Source organism: Grus americana, chromosome 1 (genome assembly GCF_028858705.1).
Source record: "Grus americana isolate bGruAme1 chromosome 1, bGruAme1.mat, whole genome shotgun sequence".
NCBI classification, from domain to species: domain Eukaryota; kingdom Metazoa; phylum Chordata; class Aves; order Gruiformes; family Gruidae; genus Grus; species Grus americana.
This window is the reverse complement of record NC_072852.1, coordinates 25,593,251-25,606,457: the sequence shown is the minus strand read 5'-3', so window position 1 is coordinate 25,606,457 and position 13,207 is coordinate 25,593,251. Positions and strand designations below refer to the sequence as shown.

Genomic DNA, 13,207 nt, shown 5'->3' with positions numbered 1-13,207 from the left:
CGAAAATAATTAGAGCTCGGATGTTTGGTTTTATTTTCCTAGGAGCAATACATCTTCATTCACGATGCATTGGTTGAAGCGATACTCAGTAAAGAAACAGAAGTTCTTGAGACTCACATTCATGCCTATGTTAATGCTCTCTTGATACCTGGACCAACAGGAAAGACCAGATTGGAGAAACAATTCAAGGTGAGCTCTCTGAGATAGTAACATGAAAAGCTTTAGCCTGCAAGCTTGAATGACTTAAAAGTAGGTATTTCAACACAACTTTCAATGGTTTTCTCTATCCATAATTTAACTGCTGAGCCTAAATTCAGAGCAATTTAACAAATGCATGCAGTCAGTTGGGACAAAAGAATTACTTACATACTCTTAACCAAGTTGTTTTTTCTTAAAAACAAGAGACGAGATGTAGAGTGGTAAGTGGATTTTTGGAAGAGCTAACTACATGCCTTTGCATGAAGATTCCAGAGGTGAAACAACTGTCTGGAAGGATGTCATTCTGGCAAAAATGACATGGGCTATGTTGGTCAATCAACATATTCCCCTCAGTGTACAGCAGTGGCTAAAGGACAGACTTCACCTCAGCAGGCAATAAGTGACCACTTTGGTGCCTGTGGATGTGGAGATCAGTATGTGCATGCACAGGACTTTGAGTCACCCAGAGAAAGAGCAGACCCAGCTGGGTAACAGCCCAGGACCTGTGAGAGAAGCAGCTCATTGACTCATGGGGAAAATGCGAAGTCTTAGCTCACTCACTGGGTCACTTGTAAAGGAAACATGGAAAATCCTACCTTTTCAAATGAATTTGAATTCAGAAAAGTAAATCACGCTTAAACGTTTTCCAGATTATGCGGCAAAACAGACTTTGCTCTCCCTAATCTAACAGGAAATTATTAATTAGAACCTTTCTCTCTAAGGATTTTAATTCTAAGGAGGGCTGCATGGGATAGTATGTACTCTTTCTACAATTAACCATTGGTTCATGATAAAAAAATATAAGCAGATAAGTCTGTAGATAATGTCAGGCTATGAAAAATATAAATATATTTATTTTCTGAAGTATTTTGGTCACATAGACACAGTAACCAGTATTTCTTCAAGTTAATGAATACAGAACAACAGAATAGGAACAACATACCAAAGGATTTCACAGTTTGCTGCTATCCTGGCTGGAATGATCCAACAGTGTTGCATGGTTTTCCCTACAGAAAAGTAGGGATTCTTATCTCAGCTGTGATGTGCTTAGAGAAATAAGCATCCCACCTTCCCTACACAGATGAAAAAATAAACCACATAATATACACAAACAGACTGTGTAAATATATATAAACACAGTGTGCGCAGCACAAATGGCAGGAGCCGTGTAGAGCTCTAATTTCAAGAGCTTAAATGTTATCAAAAGGGACGTGTCTCATTCAATCTCATTTTCCTTTGCAAGCTAAAATTATTGGAAGTTAGAAGAATAACAAAAATGTGGAATCTTGCTTTAATGAAGAACTATCCCAGATGAAAAAAACTGTAGTCTAACTCATTTTGATGGAACTTTCCTTGATTGCTATCTTTTTTTCCAAAGCAGGCAGCTTCTGAAAGCTGCACCTGCCCAGCCCAAAACATCACAGAAAAATCTTTTGAATTCTTTTGAACATTCTGATCAATCTGGTTGATTTTACTAGCAATCAAAAAAAAAAAAAAAAAAAAAACCAAAACCAACCTTAAAAACTAGGAAAAACCTGCTTTCCAAACTTATTTCATGCCTAAGCATTATATATACACCATTGTGGACTATATCTATATGTTCCTTCTTATACTCTTGTCTGTTTGAATTGTATTAGTTGAAACAAGTAAGTTAATGAGACCCCCCCAGATCAGTCCTATTTTCCTCTCACAGGTTTGGAGAGAAAATCAGGAAGCTCATAACTGGGACATCTAGAGCTGCCTCACATAAGGAGCTATACTGCCTGAATAACAATGCAGATTTTTCTGCACAGACATTTGCTGTTTTCCAAAACTAATTAAAGTTACACAAACAGGTGTGCAGGCAAAATGGAAGTGATACCGGGGTGGCAACCAGCACTGGGGGGGCTGGATATGGACCAACATGAAGTGTCATTTCCTTCAAAGACATGCTTATGGACCTAGGGCTTAAGTATCATTTGAACTGATAAAACAGTGGAGAAAAGATTCTGATGACCTACTAAGTACTTTAGCCAGATAATTAGTTACATAAAGTTGAGAGACAGCTAACCTGCAACACAGTGCACCCTTCTGTTTAATGCAGCTAATAAAGGAATGGCTTTTGCACAGTGACCTGATTTTTTTTTTTTAACTTCATTGTTTCAGTTACTAAGCCAGTCTACCACGCAGCAGTGTGATTATTCGACTGCACTCAAACAGTGTAACAGAGAAAAGAACCGAACTTCATCCATCATTCCTGGTAAGCTTGTTCAAATTGGGCTTCTCTGGGTGGGAAAATGTTTATGAACTGTGTCAAACCTTTAGTCTTTCCTCAGCAAGAACTGAAGACCTCTGCACTGGTGTGGAGCAATGCTCTGTAAAGTACCTTTAGTGAAGAAATTATTTAAGTGCTACACATAGGAAAACAAAATAGATGGCTGGATAACACTTTACCCTGATTGATGTAGCTTAGTGTTATCATTACAATGAGATATGTGAGACAGTTGCTATAATATATGAGTCATTGCAACATATATACTAGATCATGACTTTTTTTTGCAGTGGAAAGATCTAGAGTCGGTATCTCGTCACTCTCTGGTGAAGGGACAGACTACATCAATGCTTCCTATATTATGGTAAGTCAGTTAACTTTGGGTTTGGTATTGGTGAAAAACAGTGTCCCATTGTGTAGCTGTTTTCAGAGCTGCCATGTGTCCATGTTAGGGTGGCACAATCCTGATTTTGAAAGCTCCTTTCTTCCATTATTCACTCTGCCTGAAAGAGTTACTTCCCCTAGGAAGTATTATTACTGTTTTTAAGTTTGGTTAAGTGCATTGCATTCTGACAATCTGTAGAACCAGAAATCCCATCATGGTTTTAAGAACTAGTATAGCTAAATGCCACCTATGGAAAGATCTTTTGAGATGAACTAAAAGTATTAACTACCAAGTTAGTTTCTAATGCCTGTGCTGCAAGTTTGCCTTCCTACCTGCTCTTCTTGTAACTGGCATAGCCCAAGGCACCATAGCTTATCAGCTTTCCATGATATTTTTGTTCCCTGGGTTTTCTTCAATTCTTTTCCTCTTCATTAGCTGAGAGGGAGGAGTAAATGCTTCCTGGACATTCAGGAAAGAGATGGGAAAGCTGTCTGCAGTACTGTGTATGCATGATCCTTCATCAGGTGCATTAGTGCAAAGGAACTCTCTTTTGTGGTATGAAGTTGGTCTGGGACATCTGTACAAATTAAGAGACCACTTGGGATTTTTGCAGATCTTTCAAGTATTCTTTTATTTGTTTCAGGTTGCCAGCTCCTCTGGAATTCTGGCTAATGTAGAACAATTAGCATGTGTATATAAGTTAATGTATTTTCATTCTGAGTTGGCTGTTCAAGTCTCCACTGATTTCTTTTGTCTTTTTTTTTATCAAATTTTTTGAAGTTTTAAAAATTATTTCATTATTCTTTTCATCTGGAAAATACTGCAATGGAAGTTTTATATTCTTCTAATATTTGCAGGAAGCCAAAGGAGGCACAAGTCTGCAATTTATTTTCTAGGTTTCTGGCTCTGTCCACTAGAAGCTTCCATTAAATGTCAATAGTTGGACATCAATTCTGAGTCTGTTGATTTTGCTTTGCAGGGTTATTATCAAAGTAATGAATTCATTATTACCCAGCATCCCTTACTGCACACTATCAAGGATTTCTGGAGAATGATATGGGACCATAATGCCCAGCTAATAGTCATGCTTCCTGATAGCCAGAATATGGTACGTTTTGTGGCTGATTGTTATGGGTTTATGTATGAATTTTATTAGTACTACCATTTTGAAATATGCAGGACATGAGATAATATCTTTGATTTGGAAAAAAAAGAACAAATTTAAAATTAATGAAACTGTACTGAGTGTAAAATCCTCAAATCATCTAGTGGAAATCTAGAGATCCTTATCTGGGCAGATTGCAACTGGCATGAGAACCAGTATTGAATCATTCCTGTATAATTTATAAAAAGAGCCAAACAGTAGAAATAACCATTATTCAAGGTTAGTTTTCACTCCAGGAGCTTTACTTTAGTTGTAGCACGGCTTCTTCAGCCGTTATTAGCTAAGGGGACAAATAGGAGGTTGTTTCTCTTGCTCATCTCCTAAAGTTACAAACAAATGTTTATCAGGAATTTATCTGACTCCAAACAGCAAAGGAAGTTCACATGTTCATCCTGTATGTGTAATTTAATAACAAATGAATACGTTTTTCAGTTACTAGAAATGCAGGAATATCTGAGAGCTTTTAGGGTGATACTTAGAGAAATCTTGAGTTGCGAGAGGGCATCACGTTTGGTAATGAGTTTGGAGGAAAGCCATGCAAATGCTCTGAAGAGTCTTACATGATTGGAAAAACATGTACAACCAAGACAATGTTTGGGTTTTTTCTTCTCATCAAATGTTTTATGAATGTTATACTTCCTATAAAACAGATGGATTTTTAAGTTAGCCTGAGGGCCAGGCTGGACTGTGGCACAGTGCAGCACAGCACATGTTCATGTTACATGGGTCACTATCTCCGCAGAGTACAGGAGTCTTCTGCTCAGGACCACTACAGAGGTGTCTGAAAACCTTCACTTGTGATCTTTGTAATCCCACTCAAATTTTGATTTGTCAGTTTAAATCTAGCTGGCTGCATTGGTTACATACATGACACATTATATATTATGTTGGATTAAGTTTTATTTTAAGACCCCAATGTGACTTATCTTTATGGTTTCTTTTTATTTTTTTCCTGGAGGCTGAAGATGAATTTGTATACTGGCCAAACAAAGATGAGCCTATAAACTGTGAGACTTTCAAAGTTACTATGATTGCTGAAGAACACAAGTGTCTGTCTAACGAGGAGAAGCTCATAATCCAAGACTTTATTTTAGAAGCTACACAGGTAACACTGTCATAAACATGTAACTCAGGACTTGATTTGTTAAAGGTAATGCCTACAATTTTGTTACATTTTTTATGGTAAATGAGTGATAAAATTTCATGCCCTTGAAACACACAGGGAGGGAGTAACCTCTATAGGTAATGTGGTGACATTGGGAATAGGATAGTCCAACCTCCACAGCAGTGGGATTCTGTATCTGGAGGCTGGTGCCAGACTGGAAAGACAATCAATCTTTTACCCAATTTATTAACTTTTTTTTCATTCTTTTAGGATGACTATGTACTTGAAGTGAGGCATTTTCAGTGTCCAAAATGGCCAAATCCTGATAGTCCTATTAGTAAAACTTTTGAATTGATCAGCATCATCAAAGAGGAAACTTCCAACCGTGATGGACCCATGATTGTACATGACGAGTAAGAACTGCAGCTTTCAGTTTGTTTTGATGTTTTTCTGTGGAACTATCCTTTCATCTCATTTAGAGTGAAAGCCGCTGAAACAAAGCACAAAGTCTGCACCTAACAATACTGCTGCTGCTTCTGTTTCAGCTGCATCAAAAAAAGAAACATTTTTGGTTTATCACAGTTCAATGTTCATTTTTCAAGTCTACCATTCTGATACTCCGGATGATTGTCAAGTAGGGCACCGGAGAGGAAATCAATCAAGGCTCATTGTCTATTATTGAAAGAAGTAAGACTATTTAGATTAGTCACGTTACCCTTCTCCATCTGTTTAATAATGGCCAAAAATACTGAAATGTTGAAATACTGAAGGACCTGAGGCCTTCAGGATTTGGTTAGTAGAGGATTGCAGAGAAATAACTCTAAGACTGGCTGTTAAAGACTCTGCAGAAGTTGTAGCCAGGTGCTGTGAACGTTGTGTTAAGGCACTGCTGGGGCAGGCCTATTTCAGAAAGTGTAAAGATCACATGACAGAAATTCATCTTATCAGTTTACCCTGGATTTTGTATTTTCTCCAGCTGTAGAAACTTGATCCAGTTTCTAGAGACTTTTTTTGTGTGTTTTGTTTGTTTTGTGGTTGTTTTTTTTTTACTTTGCAAAGGCATGGAGGGGTGACAGCAGGCACTTTCTGTGCATTAACAACACTGATGCATCAACTGGAAAATGAGAACTCAGTGGATGTTTACCAGGTAGCAAAGATGATAAATTTGATGAGGCCTGGAGTCTTTACAGACATTGTAAGTAATAAGCAAAACATGTGCATGTTGTTTTTTCCTGTGTGTGGTATTATTAGCATGCTTAGATCTTTGGGTAACATCACTGAACCATTGGCATTCAGTTTCTGCCTGAGTTAATCAAAACTGTCTTCCAAAGGTGCTGTAGTGCTCCTGCTGCTTATTCCAAAACAAAATATTTCCTGTGAAAACCTGTTATGTGATTATCAAGTGGTCATATTCAAAATGTGCAGATCTGCCACCATCATCATAAAATCTACACTATGTCATATAAATGAAGGGTTTGATTCAGCAGGAATAAATTTGTACTCCAAGTAGACCCTGAAGTAGTTACCCTAGTTTTCCATTTCAGGATGGACTTTGATCTTTGAAGATCTGCCGAATGGTCACTTGACCTCATTGTCACTGCGCTTACAGAAAGAAAAAACCATGAAAATTATAACAAATACGAATTACTTACTAAGTCAGTGTCATACAACTGAAAATTAATCACGGAAATTAAAAACTACAAACCATGCCCCTTTGGTCACATCACTACAAATCTGACTGCTGTAGAGCTACAAGGGATGTAATAAGGAGAACACTTTGAGAGTGAAACATTGGGGTTAGCATTATCACATTTTTGACAGCACAACCAGGACTCCAGATGTGTTTGCCCCTTGCCCTGCCCAGCTAGCCCAGACTGAGGTGCCTGGAAGGCAATCCAGTGAAAATGGGAACTCTTCCCACCTCAGCAGCACTGTTAGGACCTTCACTCCTCTTGCCCCAGGACCCTCCAGCAAATACCTGGGCCCCTTGTTTCAGATTTCCAGTTTCCCATCCTCCTACTGCAGATTTTCAAATTCGTTGTTCTTTCTACCCCGTATCTCTTAGTGCAACCTAATAGTCCAGGCCCCAAACCCCACTCAGTCCGTCTTCCTGCTCTCCACTCCTTCCGTCACAGAAATACTTCATCCTCATATATCCATCACAGAACCCAAAATATTCCTCTGCCCTTTCAGAGCATCCACTGTTACCCGGATGCAGGCACTTAACACTGTGCCTGCGCTCTGGCGATGCTGCCCTGCACAGAGCATCCAGCTGTTTCCCCCTTCCCAGCCCACGCTGCAGTCCAGTGGGCTTCTGGCACTCCCTGTCTCCCACTGCACCCGAGACCCCCCACTCCCTCGAGGCAGTTCCTCCCCAGTACATCTTCCCATAAAGTCTCATCTCTCTTCCTATGCTTGGCAGGGTCTTCAAAAAGTACCAAAAAGAAAAAAAAAATCTGCCTCAATAGGATTCAGAGGGCAAAAATGAGAACATACTCAAGGGGAAGAAAAAGCCAACAGACAAATAGTAGCCCTAATCCTGCTCCCATTCAGTCAATGAACTTTGCAGTTGACTTTAACAAGGATCAGATTCAGCACATAATATTTCTTTTAAAATACAGCTTTCTCCCCTACCGGTACTATGTTCATTAATGTTGTGCTTTACATTGTGTACAGGGGGAGCCATTAGCCAGAAAATTAATAAAGCTGCTAAGTAACACAATAAATTGTGGAGCACAGTACATTAACAGACTGACACATCGGCTGTTAATTAATTTTGAGTAACAATATTACAAGATAATCTAGTGTCATTATTTCTGACACCACACTGACTGTATCCTCATGTCTTCTCCAGGAACAGTACCAGTTTCTGTACAAAGCTATTCTCAGCCTCGTCAGCACACGGCAAGAAGAAAACCCCTCAGCATCTATGGACAGTAACGGCTCAGCTTTACCTGATGGAAATGCAGCTGAAAGTTTAGAATCTTTAGTTTAATTAACACATCAGATTAAACACACACACATACCTACATCGCACCAGTCACACCTGGAGTTTACCATTATTATTTTCAGTTTTATATTCTGTGGGAGGGGCAGTCTGTCCAGTTACTATATATATAATCAGATCCCAACCCTTGCTCAAGCAAACAGTCACTTCTGTTACATATGACTTTACTGCGAACTTTTATCATTAACAATGTGTGCCTTTTCTTGAAAGATTTCTTGTAATACGTTGTTATGTCTGGACTAACTTGATTGATTTTTACAGTGTTTCTAAGAATTGAATTGTGGTATGTTTTTTCAGTATTAGTTTTTGATTTATCTGGCTTTACTTTTAACTTAAAAATTATCATATTTATAGATGTTAGAGGATTCTCAATTACAAACATGTCATGGGTTTAGTATTTGATTTCTCTGCTGTATTTATAACAATTTACATTTGCTAGAAATATAACTTTTAATATAGTAGAATGTAAATAAAATACTGTTCTCCATAACATTCAACATTTTAAGACTTCAATTAGACATTTAGAATAGTAATCTGATACTTACTGTAAATACTGCTACTTCTGTAGTGATTCCATGGACCAAATTTATATTTATAATTGTAGATTTTTATATTTTACTACAGAGTCAGTTTTCTAGTTCTGTGTAATTGCCTTGTTAAAATGATGTAGTCCAGTATGTTTTATTTTAACAAAGTCTTCTGATATATAATTGTGCATCTTAAGCAATTAACCTTCATATAGCTGCATGTGATTTTAACTTTTTGTGGGAAATAATAGAAATCATTTGTTTTGAAATGAGAAGTTTTTATGAGAATAACACCTGTACTTGGCATTGTTAAATTGTTTTTACCTATGGCATTGCAAAAATAAATATAAATATTCCAGTCTGTGCTTAGCGGTCTACCACATACAGAGAACCATCTCCACTGTCACATAGGAGAGCTTTTACTTACAAGAATAAGGGCTCAAGGCTGACCTGGAGACGGCTGCTTTTGCTGTGGAATCTGTGAGTTCAGAAGACACTTTTGGAAAACGTTTTTGCTATTTAATGTCTGCTCCACTTCCACCCATACCCACACTGTCCACGTTAGCTCCTTTTTAGCCTCTCCTTGCACATCTCCTGATCTGGTTGCCCACAGGCTAATGGGCTGTCCCGGGCCTCCAAACTGCCTTAATTCCCCCCGCACACCACCCCTCCATGCTGGCTTTGCTTCAGGTCAGTCAGTCAGCTGCTGAGCTCTTTGCTGCCTCCTTTGGCAAAGCAAAAGCCAAACTCTGGCAAGCAGCAAAGCAAGGAATCTCTGCAAGAACAAAAGCAAAATGTTTCGACTTGGGCACTCAATTATTGTCTGTAACCTTCTGAACTGGTAAGAAAAGGTACTGATTGTACTGAGGGTTGTAGCACTGAGGGTGGAGCAGCCTGGAGCAGACTAGATCTTTGATTAAAGTAACACAGGCCTTGAGACTCTCTTCTCACTTTGGTACATTCAGTTGCTACCTAGAAATACTGAGAGCACAGAGATGGTTCTGGACCAGAATGCCAGATAAACTAATGGACAGTATCTTAGATGAAAAATGAGGATGGGAGAAGATGGACCTGATGTGGACTTGGAGATTTTAGTCAACTGATGTCCTGATGCAAGGGTGTGTGAGGGCTCTCCGTGTGTCAGCAGATAGATCTAGACCCCTTTCAGCAGTGTGGGATTGAGGACTGGTGGAGCTGCAACAAAGCCAAAACAAATTTAGATTTAGAGGAATCTAACCAGTGGAAACTTTAAAAAATCCTCGAACTGTTGATACATGAAATGAGTGTGAGGTGGTAGACCAGGATGCAGAATGGCACACAATGACAGAATAGCTAGCAGTAAAGTAGACTTTTTCCTGCTCTTGTCCCTTTTTTTTTTAAAAAAAATAATCCTATAGACAAAATAATCAATGGAATGTATAGTTTATTTTGTAAAACTGTGTTAACATTTAATGCGCTTGAATTCTGTTTTGCACTTGACCACTTCTCTTCATAACCACAGTAACGCAGTCCCAGGCATTATGGAGTGGCCGATTCCACCGGGCTTGGGGCCCCAGGGTTTCCTGTCCCCTGTCCGCCAGAGCCGGACGCAGGATAATTCTCCTGTGTCAGCCCAATTCCCCTTTGCAGGCCCGGCCAGGGACCACGCAGGGCAGGTATTCCGCACAGGGACATACACACACACGCACGCATACTAGAGAGAGTGGTAGAAACAGGACTCATCACACAGAAAACAGGATTTAAAAAGAAGGCAGGACAGGGGGCAGGGATCAGGTAACGGGCGCAGACGGGCAAGAGTACTGCCCAGCAGCCTGCTTACACGCACGCATCCCCTTTTACCCCCCTTCTCTCCATTTTCCCTCTCTTATTCTTCCCCTTTCCACCTTGATCCCTCTGTTTCTCCACCCTGGTCTTCCCGTCTCTTTGCAGGTAAACAACCTAATTACCTAACTACCTTTTTTACATGGGCCCCAGTTTTGTTACAGCCATACCCAAATGTGAAGCCTCTGATGCTGCTACTTAGATCATCTCAGCCGTACATGGTATTATCAACACAGGGACCTCGGTACTTCTGGCCTTGCAAGCTTTCCTCTCCAGAAGGTCTCTGCCAGAGTTTGGCCTTCCCCGACACACCTCCTCATGAACCGCCCGTGAAACGCAGCCAGAGCCCATGGCACTGCCAGCTGCTCACCCCTGCTCCCCTCAGCAGTTTCCCATCCCGTGCCGTGCAGTTTCTCAGGTTCTGTGCCGGTAGCTCAGCCTCGGGCCAGGGGTGCGGCCACGTGCCTGCAGGTACTAGTGCCCGCCTCTTTAGTTCACAGCCATAACTAGTTGATTGAATGATTCAGAAATGAGGGAACCTACTTTTCTGAGCCAAGACATCTTTATTCAGGTTTTACATGGGGGTTTGGGGTTGTTTTTTTTTTCCCTGTGGTCCTTGTCATACCTGCATATTTGCTAATGCCGAATTCAGGGAAGAACGGGACTGAGATACGGCTTCTAAGTGCAAGTGAACTTAAAATGGATCCCTAGCAAAATCAAACACCTGTGAAAAATAGGATCTAGATTTTTTTTTCCTTATTATATTTGTATTATTTGGGGGGTGATAAGAGTTACAAATGTAGAGAACGGGCTCATTGTCCCAAGCGATACACATTTTTGAACACTGTTGAATTACGCATGCACTTTCTTCACAGCTTTCAGGCAGAAAGTTGGTGTACACAGAGATGTGTAACGATGGCTCTTTGAGGAAGGGAATATCTTCTTTTTCCAGGCGGCCTGGGCATTCCGTTCTACTTCCTCTAAAGCACTCTGGTTGACTGACGCCCTCACTTGTACATCTAGGCTAAGGGGGACAACCATATTATATAATTCCCCCCTCTCGTTCCAAAAACATAGACACAATTTTTCCTTTCTTAATCTCTAGGGGTGCCCATATGAGTGAGGTTAATTGTGATCTTATGGCCATTTGCAAACTGTATTCCATAATCTTCTTAGCGTGTACTTCTGCTCTTCACCACATTAGCACATAACATAGAAACTGTAATGCTCCTGTGCTACTTCTCCAGCCTTTTCTTTAGGAAAACTGGCTCGTAGCCTCACATAACTTCATGCTTTTTATTTTGATATCTTCTATTCATGTATTTACAGTTTCATATAGTTGTATATACAAAGTCTTTTTAGGCCAATTAATTCTGCTATGTTTTTCAAGCCTCTACGGACCAAAACCGAAAAAGGAATCCTCCTTTCTAAAATCCCGTCTTGATATAACTGTTCCTTTCACCCTAAATGTTTTGCAGACATTTTAAAATGATAATCCAAGGAATCAGCTGTCGTGCAAGGTTTCTTCCAGAGTTGTTTGTAATCACATTCATCATCTTAGCATGCTGACAAGTTATTTAAAACATAAGTGCTTAGGATAATCTCTTTACTCACACATATTGGTTCTGATCTAGAAAAAAATAAGAATCATAAAAAAATCTTCTATAATCTTCAACCGTGATGGATTACAGATTTTAATAAATGCGTGTCAGTTCCCCTCTCAGACAAAGGCCATATTCTAATTAATTTTTTTCTTGTAATCCAAGCTACAGACTCCAAAGACATACAGCCTGCCTTTTCAAACTGGGTCAAGTGTGGAAAAGATGTATCATCTCCTGCAAGAAGTAGGATATTAATAAACAACGTCAGTTTAAGATTTTTTTTTTTTTTTTTGCAAAGCTGTAAATCACGTGTGCCAAGAAAACTTGACTAGTGAGCTTCCTCCTAAGAAATCATAGGGCAGTAGAGAGTTAAAAAAAAAAAAGCAAACAAGTAATTTACTAACATCACCAACTTTTTAGTGATTGTGATGGTATGATTTAATCCTTACAGAAAAGCTTTACAAAAGTGAGCAATAAATGATGACTAGAAGTCACACAAATTCATAGCTATCAGTACAATAGCATATTAGTTAAAGACCTTGGTACAGACTTTGAAAATCAGTTGACTAAACTAGCCAGCAATGTTTTATCACAATGCTTTACCTGGCACAGTTCATCACGATGTGCTCTGGTAACACGCGTTATTTCGGATGGGTTGGCATTTTCTGCGGTGAATGCTTACTTCAAGATGAGCTCAGCAAAGTTAAACTCGTTTCTCTCTCGAATAGTTCTGAAGCGCAAGCAAAGCAGGGCTGGGGAGGAGAGGAGTCGCGTCGTCTTGTTGAGGTTAAAACAGAAACGGGGGCCCAACTACCACCCTAAGTCTGAGGCGCCCTAGGGTATGGTCTTGGTTTTCACTGCTCCCCTGCAGCAAGGCGAAGGTCTGACCATCCGTTTCTGTTCCACAGGTTTGTGCCGTGCTGGATTAGGGACTTTACTTTCAAAGGGGCGAGAGGGAAGAGAAGTCTCAGGACATCTGGACACATTTCCTCTGATTCGCCTCTGTTTCCAATTGCATTATTTTCTTTTTAGAACCAAAAAAGTAGGAAAAAAAAACCCCAAACTGCTCTGGCTTACTGAACTCATTCCCTTGTTTTAGCAAAGTCACATACTGTGACCCTATAATTAGTCACAGTGTATTCAGGAT

At 39.7% G+C, this 13,207-nt stretch overlaps 2 protein-coding genes across 7 annotated transcripts in view; one reads left to right on the top strand and one right to left on the bottom strand.

The window, feature by feature from the left end:
• PTPRZ1 (protein tyrosine phosphatase receptor type Z1) overlaps nucleotides 1–8,999 on the top strand; it is a 142,295-nt gene extending 133,296 nt beyond the window's left edge. For all 6 annotated transcript variants that reach the window (XM_054803522.1, XM_054803503.1, XM_054803512.1 and 3 more), the window contains 8 exons: nucleotides 43–189; nucleotides 2,344–2,437; nucleotides 2,740–2,813; nucleotides 3,814–3,942; nucleotides 4,958–5,104; nucleotides 5,375–5,517; nucleotides 6,164–6,299; nucleotides 7,959–8,999. In XM_054803522.1, the coding sequence (XP_054659497.1) occupies nucleotides 43–189; nucleotides 2,344–2,437; nucleotides 2,740–2,813; nucleotides 3,814–3,942; nucleotides 4,958–5,104; nucleotides 5,375–5,517; nucleotides 6,164–6,299; nucleotides 7,959–8,099 (1,011 nt within the window). In that variant the 3' untranslated portion in view covers nucleotides 8,100–8,999. The remainder of the gene's footprint in view (nucleotides 1–42; nucleotides 190–2,343; nucleotides 2,438–2,739; nucleotides 2,814–3,813; nucleotides 3,943–4,957; nucleotides 5,105–5,374; nucleotides 5,518–6,163; nucleotides 6,300–7,958) is intronic.
• Nucleotides 1–13,207, bottom strand: part of CADPS2 (calcium dependent secretion activator 2) — a 508,886-nt gene that overhangs the window by 96,455 nt on the left and 399,224 nt on the right. The gene's annotated exons all lie outside the window — the stretch shown is intronic.